The sequence below is a fragment of the Leopardus geoffroyi genome, chromosome B1 (genome assembly GCF_018350155.1).
Source record: "Leopardus geoffroyi isolate Oge1 chromosome B1, O.geoffroyi_Oge1_pat1.0, whole genome shotgun sequence".
In the NCBI taxonomy this organism is placed as follows: Eukaryota; Metazoa; Chordata; class Mammalia; order Carnivora; family Felidae; genus Leopardus; species Leopardus geoffroyi.
Window position 1 is genome coordinate 39041529 of NC_059327.1, and position 15081 is coordinate 39056609.

Genomic DNA, 15081 nt, shown 5'->3' on the forward strand with positions numbered 1-15081 from the left:
CTAAGCCTTTGAGTTTATGGTAATTTGTTAGAGCAGCCCTGGGAAAGGAACACAGAAGTTCACGTAATTGTGGAACGTGACACACATCACATACCATTTGTTGCTCTACAGTCTCCTCCCTGATAATGAAGGAAAAAGGGAGATGAAGAGTAACCTCCCAAGTGGGATGCAGATTCCCTCAGCCAGGAGTCTTGTGCCCCACTGCATCCCCACCCCAGCCTCCAGCTCAGCAGGGGTGCTGGCCTCTGGGCAGTGACCAAGGATGCTCCTATGCTCTGAGCCACAAGTTCTTCTCCTGGGGAGATGGAGCCTTCCTTGCACTTCAGGCCTAGTCCCTGTACCTGCATTCCTCCAGAAGCAGCAGGGGCTGCAGCAGTTAGTCCGTGAGGCAGTTGGTTGTGTGAAATGTAACGACAGAGTGTGGGGGACGTGTGTGTGTGAGTGTGTATGGGTGCACACGTGTGTTTTTATGAGAAAGTTTTTAAACACAGATCATTGTAAAGTGTTACTTGAAATGTCGCATGTGTTTGTACAGTCTGAGAGACAACTGTCAGTGAGACATTTGTCCAAGAGAACCTGTCTTTGGCTTTCATTCCTGTGACTCAACAGCTGTGACTTTATAGAATTGCAAAGATGGCACAGGACAGGAAGTCACAAACTTCTATTTTGTCTCCATATCTTCCCACCATTAGCTCTCTGAATGTCAGCTTTCACTTCTAATACAAAAGCACATTTTTAAAAATTGCAGCGTACTTGACATTAACATTAAATTAGTTTCAGGTGTATAACATAATGATTTGACATTTTGTATACACTGTGAAATGATCACCATCATAAGTATAGTTATCATCCATCACCTTACAAAGTTAAAAAGTTTTTTTCTTGTGATAACTTTTTTAAGATCTACTTTCTTAGCAACTTTCAAATATGCACTATAGTATTATCAACTCTAGTCACCATACTGTACATCCCCATGACTTATTTATTTTATAACTGAAAGTCTATACCTCTTGACCCCCCCTTCACCCATTTTGCCCACCCCCCAACCCTCCTTCCCTCTGGCAACCACAAATCTATTCTCTATCTGTGAGTTTGGCTTGGTTTCGTATGTTTTTTAGATTTGACATGTAAATGAAACCATAGGGTATTTGTCTATCTCTGACTTATTTCACTTAGCATAACACCCTCAAGGTCCATCCATGTCACAAATGGCATGATCCCTTTTTTATGGTTGAGTCATATTCCTGTGTGTGTGTGTGTGTGTGTGTGTGTATCACATCTTTTTATCCATTCATCTGTCAATGGACACCTAGGTTGCTTCTTGTCTACTGTAAATAATGCTGCAATGAACATAGGGGTGATGTATCTTTTTGAATTAGTATTTTTGCTTTCTTTGAATAAACACCCAGAAGTGGAATTACTGGGTCATATGGTAGTTCTATTTTAATTAAAAGAAGGTGTTTTTACTAGCTGATTTTTACTAATTTCATTCAGTTTTTAAATCTTAAGGTTTTGAAATAAATAGAAAAGTACCCTATAGTCACTAATAATTATGAAGACATATGATTCCAGCATCATCCTCTGCCTAGAATTATTTTGGAGGAAATAAGTACAGTCATACCCAGATATAAGGACACTAAATAACATCCTACTGGGGAAACAGCAAATGACCTGACTGAATTAACATAGTACAAGGGGCAGCAGATCTGAGTTATATACTATTTTATCCTGTGGTTATTAATATTCAGAGAAATAAACTGACACAAACAATGATCACATCATCAAACAATGGACGTGATGGCCAGGAGTAGTACTTAAAATTCTTAGGGAGAGAGAATGGTAAAGAATTCAGAAAGTGATTAACACTAAATGGGGGTGGGGGGGCCCGAATTCTCAGCTCAGCTATTAGACACAGTCTCCCTGTGTCTGACCCTAGTTATGACCTAAAGCAAGGATGTCCATACCCTGGTCCTGGTCCCCTCCTTCTGCTGCCTCAACAAGCCCAGCCCCCTTAACCTGCCTAAGGTTTCTTGGTCGAGGATGTTCCTCTCCTGTTACTGTCCAGGTTCCAGCCTCGGGCACTCCAGTCTGCCTATCACTTTGGGACTGTGCACAAATGCCTCTCACTGCCTATGTCGATTCTTCTCTTTCTCAACTCCCTCAATGAGATTCTAGAATCTCCTCTTCTAGTCATTCCAGACTCTCTGGCTGCCATCCCTCTACTGCCAGACCCTCACAATCATTAACCGCCCCCCCATCAGATCACCTGTAAGGCCCTGGGTTCTGGTCTCCTACCCTACCCTGCTATGGGAGGATGCACAAGGAAGTTACTTTGTCCCTCAGCATCCCCAGCGGAGCTCAGTAATGCCAAGAAATGTTAGTGGGTCCAAACCTTAGACCAGGAAGAGGAAAAAGATAGAGTTAAGAAAAAGGATCAGGAAAGGGGAGAAAAAGTGAAAACGAGGCATGGACAGGTCACTTAAAATATCTTAGATGCATTTATATCAAAAATTGCCCATCTGAGCTACACTCTGGAATTAACCATCCTTTAAAGTAAAAGAATGGCAGGTGCTCATGTGGCACAAAATCTGCTTGTAGATTTAAAAAAGAAGTTCATGGCCTGAAGTTTTACAGTTGCTCCTTTCCATAAAGACAGCTGTCTCTGTGAGCCAACTTTCTCAAATACGTGTTATAGGCACGTGTGAGCACACAGATACCTTGGGACGCCTGCCGTGTGATGCACACACACAAAAATGACTTACAGGGGACGCGTGGATGTATCTCCCTGGACCTCTGCTTTCGTTTTTGCTAAGAATGTGATAAATACTTTCAGACTGCATCCCACAGGTCTTTTTTTTTTTTTTTAGAAGGTAAGTTTCTACAATTACATCTTTAAAGAACACATCTGTTTGCCTTATGCCTTCCCTTCCCTTTCTGCCCTCTGCCTTCCTTTTTTGTAATCTCATCCTCATCATTTTCATCTCTCCCTCCTTTTCTGTTGTATTTCCGGAGAGCTCCTCATCTCTTTTCCTTCCCCACCACAGACTATTCTGCAGTGTGTCAGTTCTGTTCTTCCTGCCTCCACTGTGGACTCTATCGTTCTATTTCCAGTGCACTTGCTGTGCTTCCTTCTGTCCCTGTGCTGGATCCTTACACTTCCTCCTGCTGCCCCAGACTGAAAACTCTCAGGAGGTTTACACGACAAAAGTGCTTTTTTTAATTGTGTGGTAACAATACACTATTTGGTCTGGAGTTAGCTCGATAAAGTCAGGGTCAGGATCCTGGTTGTATCATTAACCAGCTGAGTGGAATCTTAAAAGAAAAAAAAAAAAATACTAAGCATCTCAGCTTCAGCTCTCAGTCACCCACTGGGTTCTGAAGCTTAAAGAAGAAATATGTAAAGTGCCTGGCATTTATACCGTTCTCTGCAAATGGTAGTTATTCTATGTGAATCACGGGTCCAACAAAGCCAGGATCCCTGCACTCCATGCTCCTCTGTTAGCACCTCGGCTTATATAACCAATGGGCTGTGTTAGTAATGACCCATTTGCTACAGTTTCTGGGATGAATTTTCGGGGGGAAAGGGAAACTTTTAGAGTAGGAGATATAATTATGAGCCACACAATGTATTAGCCAGTTGAAATGGCTTACAGAGAGATTCCTACCTTAGTCTAGACTAGGAATGGCATAGAGATGGCATTCTCTTACTGTCGAATTTTGACAATCCCCAAGGTATCAGTCTTTACCCAAAATTGATGGTTGACAAATTGATTCAGTTGTTCTGGAATTCCTGGTCACCAATCCCCAAGTATTTGCCTGCCTTTTTGATCAGAACACTTACTACAAAGTGTTGTACACTTACCAGATCCCTTTGGGATTAACTCTGCTTTGTTTCCCAAATAGGTCAACCAGATAGGTTTAGCCACTGCTAAAACCGACTTGCAGGGAGGGGACAAGCCCCTGCCACCGTCGTCAGTCTACATCAGCTTTTATTTTCCCTTCACGAAATCTTCCTACCAGCTGAGTCAAGATCCTGGTAACCCTCCTCCACACTGTGCCTCAACAACCAAACCTCATGGCAAACACCTTATCTCCTGGAGGTGTTCTCAGTGGTATGGCAGAGCTCTAGAAAATGCTTCCTAAACACACCACCGCTATTCCTGACAGCCTCACACATTCTAGGTATGATTTTTACATGGCTCTGTTCGAGACTAATGACTAGAAGAAAGAACACATAGTTAAAAACATTTTTTTTCCTTCAGCCTTTCTTTGAATTTAACTTGAGGGTTTTGCTGTTTGCTGTCCATTTTTATTTTTAAATTTTTATTTTTCTTAACTGTTTCAAATGGGGTTTAACATCCTAGCAGGCCAGGTGATGACTACTGTTGAAATTCTTTAAACTCTGGGGTTGGAGGGTACTGGTCTGGTAGCAGACTGGGGTGGGGTTGGAGACTGTGGGATTAACTGGGGTGGAAGGAATCCCCTCCAGTACTGTGCTCACCCTAATTCAAGCTGATGTCCTGACTCAGGTTGATGAAGAGTAAGGCCAGTTCACCAAGTGTCCCACCTGGGTACTGCCTGTGGCAGACAGGCTGTCTGCAAAGCCAGCCACCAAAGGACATTTGATGAGTCTTGGGCAGAGGTCGTTGAAGGTGTCCTGGCCCTCCCTGAGCCTCTGGGTGACTGGCTGACCGGCAGAGACAGCCCAGATGCAGGGCCTGCTTCTCTTCCCAGGCTGTGACCTGCACCCTCCCTTGGAAGAGCAAAGGCAAACACAGCCAAGGGGCCCTGGAGTTGCCCACTCCAGAGGGCATGTTCAGAGGATCAGCGTCACAGACAAATTTTGAAAGGCACCTCTGCTGAGAGAACATTCTCTGTGTATTGAAAAAACCACCACCCAAAGCCCCCGACCAGCTGGCACAGTCCCCATAGTTTTTGGCAGCAACAGCAAAGCACAGAGTCCTGCCAGGAGAAACAGCTTTGAATTCAAATATAAAGCTAATCAGAATATGGATCACACAAAGCTGCCAGTTACTTGGGTGTTGGGAGTAAAACACACCCACCTTTAAGGGACCGCCCAAGGGCATTATCTCTGATCAGCAATTCTCAGAAACAATGTCAAATCTTTTTCAAAAGGCCGCTATTCCCACTTGCTCTCCCCTCCCTTTCAAGGCAGCCTTGAAGTGCACGGCCCTGGGATCCTGCTGGAGGTCTGCTTCCAAGACTGCAGAGCCCGACTGTCATGGAGTTTCACAGCAGCTGGAGGGAAGCAGCCCGGTACAATCCATGTTTCTGGATCACTGTGTTGTTTTCAGTCACTGTCAGGGGATTTTTCAGGTGGGCTGAAGAGTAGAGAAACAGTGGGAAACTGAGGCACAAGATCACAGAGTCTGGACTTGTCCCAAGCCCAAACTCCCTTGTCTACCCTCGTCTCCTGACCTTCAAGCCTTCTGGAGCTGGTGGTAGGATGGGGCAATGATGTGTGAGCCTGACAAGCCAGCCACTTTCAGTCTGGGCCTCTGAGCGAGTTCATTACCACTTCTGCACCCGGAAAATGATATTACCTGTCTTAGAAGAGTGGCATTCTGTACAGAAGGTGCCTGGCTATGCACCCTACCTCAAACACCTCTGTTTCCCAAATGTCTCCAAATTATTGACTCCAAATTACTGAGTGTGCAATTTAAGGAAGAAGTTATCCACTAAAATTTACATTCCTAGTTATCCTTCTTCAGGTAGACGGACCTTGTTTTCAGAATAACAGAAATAAAAGGACAATGGTGCACACATGATGGGTTCATGATCTCTAATGTGCGACCCATATTGGCCCAAGAGGTGCTATGGACGTGCTGGGAAGCATAATAGTTGTGAATGAAGAACTGGTATCAAATAATAGCTGAATGTGAATACCTGCTATGTGCCTCATGTGTACGGCAGATGTGACTGCATTCGCTGTCCTGAATGAGGAAACGGGTACAGAGATGCCGAGTGCCTGGCTTAAGATCATATAGGTTGCAAGTGAAAAATCTAGAATTTGAGCCCAGGCAGTCTGGCCGGGGAAGCCTTGGTATTAACTACCACACTGAACACTGATAAGATTAGATAACATGAGCTTTTCCCTGAAACAAAGTTTATTGAAATTAGGTTCTGGGCAGCAATTTTCATACATTTCAGAACTGCGTATGATGTCTACTTGACTGTGACAAAATCTTCAAAGCAGGGCTGTGTGAGGTTCTGTTCACCTGTTGCAAATTCCTAGGCCTGATTCTTTCATTGTTGATGTGTGGAGAGAAGCCAGTTTGCCCACATTTATGAACACAGAAGGGGTGCTGCAAAGTAGACGGCTGGACGGACGCCAGCACAAGGAGAACAGGTATGTCACTGGGAGGCAGTGGTGTGCTGGTGAATAGTTAACAACTGGCTGGGATGGGGAGTGGGTGGTGGGGCAAACAAGCACTTCTCACAAGGCTGCGTCACCACACCAGAGCTCAGAGAAGACCCAGGTCTGTAGCAGAGACCCCAGCTCCAGAGAGACGGCTGGGCCAGTTACCAGGTGACTTCTATACCGTAAGAACAGAGGGAGGATGTAGAGTTGGAACGAACCTTAAACACAAGACTCAGTGCTTCCTCCGCAGTATCTTTCCTTTAGAAGATGTCATGACTGGGTCTTTCAAACCAGAGTTCATTACTGCTTTCCTTTGCTGCTGAGGTTAAATTCCAAGCCCCTCAATGTAACGTTTCAGTGGCGCTTTCACCAACCCTTCTTTTGTATGTGTCTTGGTCCAGGGAAGGGGGATGGGTCCTGCTATGGACTGAATGTTTGTGTTCCTACAATATTCAGATGTTGGAGCACTAATGTGATGGTATTTGGAAGTGAGGTCTTTGGGAGGTAATTAGGTCATGAGGTAGGCTCCACGATGGAATTAGTGCCCAGAAGACAGCCAGCCCTCTGCTCTCAGCCCTGTGAGGATGCAGGGAGATGGGTCTTCACCAGACACCAGATCTTGATCCTGGATTTCTCAGCCTTTAGGACCTGAATAATCATTTTGTTGCTTAAGTCACCCAGTCTAGGTATTTTTGATATAGCAGCTCAAACTAAGATCCCCTCTTACATGCACTTTCAGAGGGCTCATACTGTTTGTTTTTCAAAATTTTATTTTTAAGTAATCTCTACCGCAACATGGGGTTTGAACTTGCAACCCCCAGATTAAGAGGTGAATGCTCTACCCACTGAGCCAGCCAGATGCCCCAAGAGGGCTCCTACTTTTTGATAAAACTGCTTTAGCGAAGTTCTAAAAAGGGAGAAATGGTTTAATATTATGCTGTTTCCTCTTCTCTTCAGCTACCCTCAGCAATTCTTAACCAATTGCTGAAACTCAGTTCTTAATCGCTGCCTCAGGCATCTGTGAGATGCAATTTAAACAAGCACAAATGGCTAGTTAGCCCACAGTACAGCCTGGGACTGTAGCATCTGCAGGACACTTAGACCTAATTCCATGATCACATTTGCTTCCTGTTGCCTGCCTATTGGAAGTACGTCCTCCAGACACTAGAAGAATAGAGGAGGAGTGTGCTGGTCGGTCCCACAAAGCCAGACGTGCCCAGAATCTCTAGTATCACCAGTGTATATGAAAACATGAAACTCAATTAGAAAGGGACGTTGGGAACCACTTCTCAATTTCTTCTAACTAAAAAGGACAAGTAGGGGCACCTGGGTGGCTCAGTCAGTTAAGTGTTCGACTCTTGGTTTCAGCTCAGGTCATGATTTCATGGTTCATGGGATCGAGCCCCACATTGGGCTCCGTCCTGGCAGCATGGAGCCTGCTTGGGATTCTCTCTCTCCTTCTCTCTCTGCCCCTCCCCCCACTTACGTGTGTGCACACTCTCTCTCTCAAAATAAATAAGCTTTAAAAAAAATAAAAAGGACAAGTAAAATGTATCCACAGCCAGAGTTTTCATTATGGTTCTCTCCTTCTATACCAGTGGTTCTCAACCAGGTGTAGTTTTATGTCCCCCAGGGGACATTTGGAAATGACTGGATACATTTTGGTTGTCAGCCTAGGTGAGAGATGCTCTTCGCATCTAGTGGGTGAAGGCCAGAGGTGCTGCTAAATGTCCTACAGTGCACAGGACAGCCCCCACAACAAAGAATGATCTATCCCAGAATGTCTCTAGCACCAAGGTTGAGAAACCCTGGTCTCTGCACATGTAAAAAGTTTTCCCAAAACTAAAAACATGGCATTCTTGCTCCAAGAAGAAATCATATCCACAAATCATATTTTATTAGCTCTCCAATGCCACCTTACATTCATGTCCTGCGTTTTGATTAAAATTTATGAACTACCAGTACAAATCAATATAATGCATTTTTTTTTCTTTTTTTTCTTTCTCTCTCTTTTTTTTTTTTTTTTTTTACACATCAACAGCTTGAATGTTCCTGAAGCTTTTAAACAATGAGTTGACTGGGGGCAAACAGAAGGCAAGGAATCACAGATAATTAGCTCATGCATCTGGTGCTGGCTAATAAATAATTTTCACATGAATGTAGAAATCACTCAATGTTAACTGTATTTTTTTAAATAGTTGGAAACTGTAATAAAATGCCATTTTCAGAAGCATCTTAGTGACTCAGTACAACTGCATCATTTAAAAAATAGTTACTTCCCTAGGTGGGGGTAGGTGAACATGTAGCAAAGTCTTACATCTCACTTGACTCTGGCAGATGGAGTGATCTTTCACAAAATACATTTGTCTGCATTTCTTCTCATGAAAGCCAGCGGCCAGGAAGAGCACCCTGCTTTGAAAAGAGATTGTTTGGTTCACACAGTATACTTTGGTTTATTTAAACAGGTAAGAAAGTGATCCCCAGTTCTCCTGAGGAGAAAATGTATTTTTTGACTTCTGAATAAATCAAAATATTACCAGTCTGAATGAGTTTTCCTTTTCTGCTAAGGTAAAAAGTGTATCTTTCTTTCCCTCCAGTGTTCAGTTGCTCCCCTTGGGAAATATTCTTCAGATAAAGTATCTATATGTCTTGATGTATCAGTAGCCCCACACCATGACTTCCATATGACCAAAGATCTGACATTTGGTGTCTGACGGGATCAGCATTTGGCATGTCCTTGGATATGGGGATCAATCTGAACGAAAAGTTCTCATAATATACCTAAAAGTATTTTCTTAAAAGATATAAAAATGTATGTTAACTTGTGCTCTCTTAGTAACGCTTGCAAGTTGGTAATTAAATAAGCAGAATATAACTCATAAGCCAAAAAAGTGCATTTTTAAATAAAATTGAGAAATGGAGATGGTTAAAACTATGATAAAAAAGATGAGCAGATTATTTTTGGTTACTCTTGGGTGGAAATGATACAATAGTTTCTTTTTCTTTTTCCTTTTTGAGTCCATTTGGTTTTGTTTAATATACTCACAAGGATTGCCATGGGTGTATCTTTGAGTATCACGAAGTCTCCTCACCTGTCTTCTGATATTTTAGCATTCCTGGGCACTACAGCTCTACCAATATAATCGTTCATATGGGGAGACATGTGCTTGCCTTTCATTCCCAAGAACTTTTTACAAAACTGGTCTCAATTCATGAATATTTCAATGAGCACAAAAGATAACAGCTCTCACTTTGCTGTACACACAATCAGAACCTCCATGCCATTAGGCTTATAATCTCACAATCATTCTGCCTTTGTCAGACACTACATGGGATGCATTTGGGCTACTTTTGCAGGCAAAGATTTTAATTCCTGTTGCGTAAAGCCAAACAGGCAGAGAGAAATCGGAGGCTCTCCCCCTCGTCACTTTTACTAATCAGTTGAATTCTTTTTTTTTGCCCTTTATGGAAATCTTTTCCTTGTCACAGCCACTTATTCAGTAATCACAAAAGGGAAAAAATAAACCATCTCCCCAAATCTATCCCTGGGAGTTCATGTTTTTTTGCTACTTGTCTTCTGTTTCTGTTTGCGAAGGTGAGCCTCTATCTCATGCCTGAAGACCAGCATCCCCAGCTGCCCATGGGATGCCTCGTTCATGGCCTTGGACTGCATGCACATCTTGTACTGCTCAGGGGTCAGTTCATCCACACAGTGCTTCTCATGCCAGAGGTGGAAGAGTCCCCGCACCGGCGTCCGCACCACTATGAGGTTGCTGTGGAGATACTTGCGATAAAGGTGCACATCCTCTCCACCCCAGCCTTTGATGTCCAAATCAAAGCCACCTGCCAGGAGAGAACACACCACTGAATCGAGCTGTGCAGCCAGTCTCCTGATCTGTACTTGCCTTTCTGATCTGTACAGAACTTTGCATGAAGAGAGGAAGCATTAGGGGAGATGTTTCACCGCTCCCCCCACCCCCCAAGTTATGAGCATGTCCATCCGGGAAAGGGAACTCAGGACCTTGGTGGCAGTGGTGGCCAGCACCAACTCCTTGAGAGAATAAGACTGCAAAGAGAAGCCCCAGCACCTGCCTGCTTCCGAGAGCCATCAGCAGTGCTAATGTTGGCCTGAGCCCCATGTTAAGACTTTTCAGCTTAAAACCTTCAAATGGAAACTCTTGTTTCTGTTTGAATGTGGCCTCCTGTCATTCAAACAAAGTGAAGCAGGGGCTTACAGCCTGGAAGAGTAATGGGATCTCAGCATGAAAAAAACTACATCCCACAAAATACTCTGCCTTTCGTACACTAAAGTGGTCCCAAAAGCTGTGTGTCCATCACAGGCCGGTGAAGTGAGGCATGTTTAAGGGACTGGCCTCCCAGTTCTGAAGTTCTACTCAAAAAATGTGGTTTCACTCCATGGTGGACGCCTTCACAGAGTAATGGTCCCTTAAAGTCTCACCTTTATAAACTGAGATGCCCCATGTCTTTTCTTAACCTAAAGCCCACTGCAAACCAAACAGAACCAGAGAAGACTTGTGTTTTTTGTCACTGTTCCTTTTTCGCCTAGATTTATTTAATTCGTACAAGAAGGAGTAAAGTCATCCTCAACACCTTTCATCAGAGGTATCATGTAGTCCCTTTACCCTCTGTAGCCCCCAGGCTGCATTGCTCTGATCAAGGCCATCGCTGGGCCTGGGGGAGGGGCTCCCGCACAGGAAAACTGCATCCCAACCAGGGCTGGGCTATGTACATGAGTGATTCGTTGTACCCCACTGGTGGGCCAGTGTACGATACTGAGTCAGGCGTCTAGAATTTGAGTCTTGGTTTGGCCACTTCACCTCTCTTGAGTTTTGGTTTCTTTATCCTGAAATGAACTAGACGTCATAACCAAATGAGATAGTAATGTAAGGGGCAGTGCTTGGTTATCTGTAATTGATTTATTATCATCGGTATCATCACAACTTATTAAATAGAAGGTGCAAAAGTTAAGATGCTTACAAATAAATACAAGATTGCAAAGAATTACCTGGGTCCAGATGTGACCCAGAGATTCTGAGGTCATGGCCACGGCTTACTGAGGAAAAGCACCCTCACCAGCCAACTGTCCCCACACGTTTCAACTGCAGCTATGCCCCATCTTTAGGAAAATCCAACTTATTCTAAATTAAAATTGGATAAACATACACCATTAAAAAAAAAAAATCCTTCCCTGTACACAGAACAAGGAAACAGAGTTTCTCGAAATGGAAATCTGCTTTAGAAAAAATTTTAGTCATTTTTAGAAATCTGATTTGCACATAATCATTTAGAAATATTTCCTAGAGAAATCAAAGAACACCTATGGTTAGTTGCCGGTATGTGGGAGCACCCAGCCACTCAGAGACCAACGTCCTGGGTGCTCTGCTGCTTCTTTAGCTTCAAGTTGTTTCTTTCTTTCTTTTTATAGGGGTTCTATAGTCCCTGAAGTCTACTCCCCTCTGGACAAAAACCTGGGGCTGCTCAGATTGAGTCACTGATCTTAAAAAGAGATGCGTTAGGCTCGGGCGTGAACAGGAATCACCAGGAGAGAGCAAGAGGAGCAGACTCTGGGAGGCCCACAAGGAGGTGGAGGGATAGAAGTCTCCATGCTCTGCAGGGCCTCCCTGACTCCATCCAAGCTTGGGGTCTACCCTGAGCCCCTGAGCCCAAGATCAAGGTTTCGGGCCTGTTCATTCATACCCTAGTCATGTATAATCCACAATTCTGTTTCAAGGCACATGAGTAGGTACCACTATGGGGAGGGGAGTGGCATTTCCAAGGGGGACAGGAGATGCTCTGTTCTCATCCTATGTCCCTCACTTGCTGCAGACCCTTTGCCTTTTGGTCTCCTCAACTGCAACCTAAGGGCCTTTCCTCTTGTTGCTCTGGGAGTGTGTGTGTGTGTGTGTGTGTGTGTATGTGCACACACGCATGTATGTGTTGATGGTGACTGTACACTCAGAGCTTGAAGTAGCATTTGGAATTTTTGCAAGTTCAGCAGAGAGAAATTTGGATATTTTCTGGTATGTGATTTTCCAAAATTTCTCATGTTGCCCTTATTTTTTTCAGTGGCCCCTGCTACTATGGTGGCCCAGAAAGTTCTGCATGAGAGGGACTACAGCCAGAACTAGATTGGAAGGAGATACTGGGGGGACCTGCCTTGAAGCTGCCTTTTTTCAACAACTGCCTTTTCCCTGAGATTGTGTGCTGCAACTGGAGTGACTGAGAGGGGCTGATGGAGATTATAGGGGCTCATGTGTTGCACACTCCCAAGCCCTGTCCTGGTCCAGCACCTCAGTCCATGATGAGAGGAAGGGCCTTTCCTAGGAAATGGCACCACCTTTGTCATCAGACTCCTGGGAACCTGCCCTGACTTCCTCGTGGCCTCTCACAGCCTCTTGGTGGCAGCAGAGGCGCGGACTCGCGGCCCTTTGCCTGGTCTTACCTATATTGAGGAAGTCTGACCGATACTGGCAGGTCATCCCAAATCCAAAGTCTCTCCAAAATCCAGTCTCCTTCTTTATGACCTGCAGGGAAAGCGCTGTCATTTCAGAGGGGAGGATAGAGTAGATAAAAATAGAGAGGATTCACAAACTTGTGTAAGCAATGCTCAATAGGGAACCCATCCCACCACTGATCAGTAGCCACAACCACAACCCCGTGTGGGAAATGCAGATGGATTTGAGTCCTTTCAGAGGGTAGGAATACAGTGAACTCACCAGTTCCAAAATGGGCCTTGTGATTTTTGGCACCTCTGGTTGGAATGTTTCTAGGGTGTAGGCATGAAAACACACAGGCGCGCGCGCACACACACACACACACACACACAACACACACACACACACACTCAAAAACAAACCAGGAGAGCAAGTTTTTGAGCAGCGCCATGGAAAAGCCACCTACGTGTCTGGCCCAACACCAGTGCCAGAGAGAATTGGAGGCCTCGGCCCCTCGCATAGGGCTGGGCAGGGAGCCAGCAAAGGGCTCAGGAAGTGGAGAAAAGGGATCGAGAACAACTCAGAATTCAGCTGCCCTGGCACAGGGCACAAACAGGACTCCCTCGGGGAATAAAAAGAAAACCTGAGAAGGCAGCGTGTTACTCCGGCTCTGCTAAGTCTCACTTGCTGAGGTAAAGGGCGCCAAGAGTCCAGGTTCTGAAGAAAGACTCTGTCCATTCATCTTTAAACTGTTTTAAAACCAAACTGTTCCCCAAAGCATCTGTGGTGGTGGCAAGCTGCAGGGCTGCCGAGAGACCATCCAAGCAGTGACTGTCTTCAAACAGCGAGACCTGGTCCTCCTCAGTCTCTTACTCGGCAAGTAAATTTCCAATGCATTTGCTAAAGCACCAAGGCTTTCAAAACACTGTAATTGTTTGGCTGAAATCACTCTGGGACTAAGTCTGACACCTTAATAGCTCTTTTCTATGATTCATTCTTGAGGTCAACATAGGTGCTTAGTGGAGAAAGTGCCCTCCTGGGGAAGGGAAAGGGGAAGGAGGCTGCCCCTTCCCCGTCCACTGGGATTTCTGCATTTTCCTGCCTGCGAGGTCTGGCTCTGTTCACTGCTAATCAGAGCCGGGTGTAGGCTGGGAGGAGCACCAGCATCTCCTCCCAACTTGACCACTGGCTGGCTTTTTTTGCCTCAGGCAGGTCCCTCACTTCTTTGAGCTTCTATTTCCTTTCCTATAAATGAGGAAGTTGAGCTAAATCGAGGCTAAGGTCTTTTCCAGGTCTACTATCCAAACATGCATCCTCACTGCTTTTTTATCTTCCCGAAGTTTCATGTTGTCGCCACTACAGCCTCAATTACATTCCACAAATGGTTTGTGGAAGGGCTGTGAACTTAAACATTTCTCTACTCTGTAACCCATGGAAGCACCTTATTTTCATTACAACCTACACATAGATGTTGCCTGCACAGAGTGAACACACACGCGTCAGGGCTGCTGCAGGGAAATAAGGACCAAGAGAGGTTTTGTCCATTAGTGGCCCAGCAGATGTGCTCCAATTCTTCTGCAGAACAAAGGCCTGTTATACAATATCTCCCAAGTGACAAGACAATTTCATTAGTATCAACTGGAAAGATTTTGCAGGGCAGGAAAGTTTGGAAAAATCTCCACTGAGTCATTTTTTAAAAATGGTTTCTGTTTCATACCAGGTACATGGTTTCTGTTGCAGCTAATGGCTTAATATCTTTTCTGCTGGTCAGGACACAGACAGTCCTCTAAGCTTCTAGGTAAAAATGGAGTCAAAGAGAAGTGCCAGTATCCAAACTTCAACCATTTGGCTGAGGTCTGTATGGAATCTAAAAGAGAAAGCTCCAAACAGGAAGAACAATGGGCCAGGGCTCAGACCTGGGCTGTGATGCAGTGCCTAGCAAGGTTGAACAAGGTAAAGAGTGACCCTCACCTGGGGACAATGTGACAGAGTCAACCTGATTTGTGAGCTGGGGAATGCACCTTATAAACACTTATTGATGCCAGCTTTAAAGTTGGCAAGCCAGGGAAAGCCACTATCTGATATGCTCATTGAAATTTAGCCCTTGGTGGAAACTGATCTGATCCATACCCTTAGCATATAATGTCAGAGCAAGATGGAGTTCACGTATGACAGGCTCTACCATCCACAGCTGTGCCGAGTCATTGGACTAGTGCCCTCAACAAGCAACCTAGCTGTGAGTGA

General features: G+C 44.7%; 1 protein-coding gene across 10 annotated transcripts in view; it reads right to left on the reverse strand.

Moving 5' to 3' along the window:
- Nucleotides 1-8552: 8552 nt before the first annotated feature.
- The window catches only part of CSGALNACT1 (chondroitin sulfate N-acetylgalactosaminyltransferase 1), a 341572-nt gene continuing 335043 nt past the window's right edge, over nucleotides 8553-15081 (reverse strand). For all 10 annotated transcript variants that reach the window (XM_045458327.1, XM_045458353.1, XM_045458335.1 and 7 more), the window contains 2 exons: nucleotides 12846-12927; nucleotides 8553-10225 (listed from right to left, as the gene is read on the reverse strand). In XM_045458327.1, the coding sequence (XP_045314283.1) occupies nucleotides 9936-10225; nucleotides 12846-12927 (372 nt within the window). In that variant the 3' untranslated portion in view covers nucleotides 8553-9935. The remainder of the gene's footprint in view (nucleotides 10226-12845; nucleotides 12928-15081) is intronic.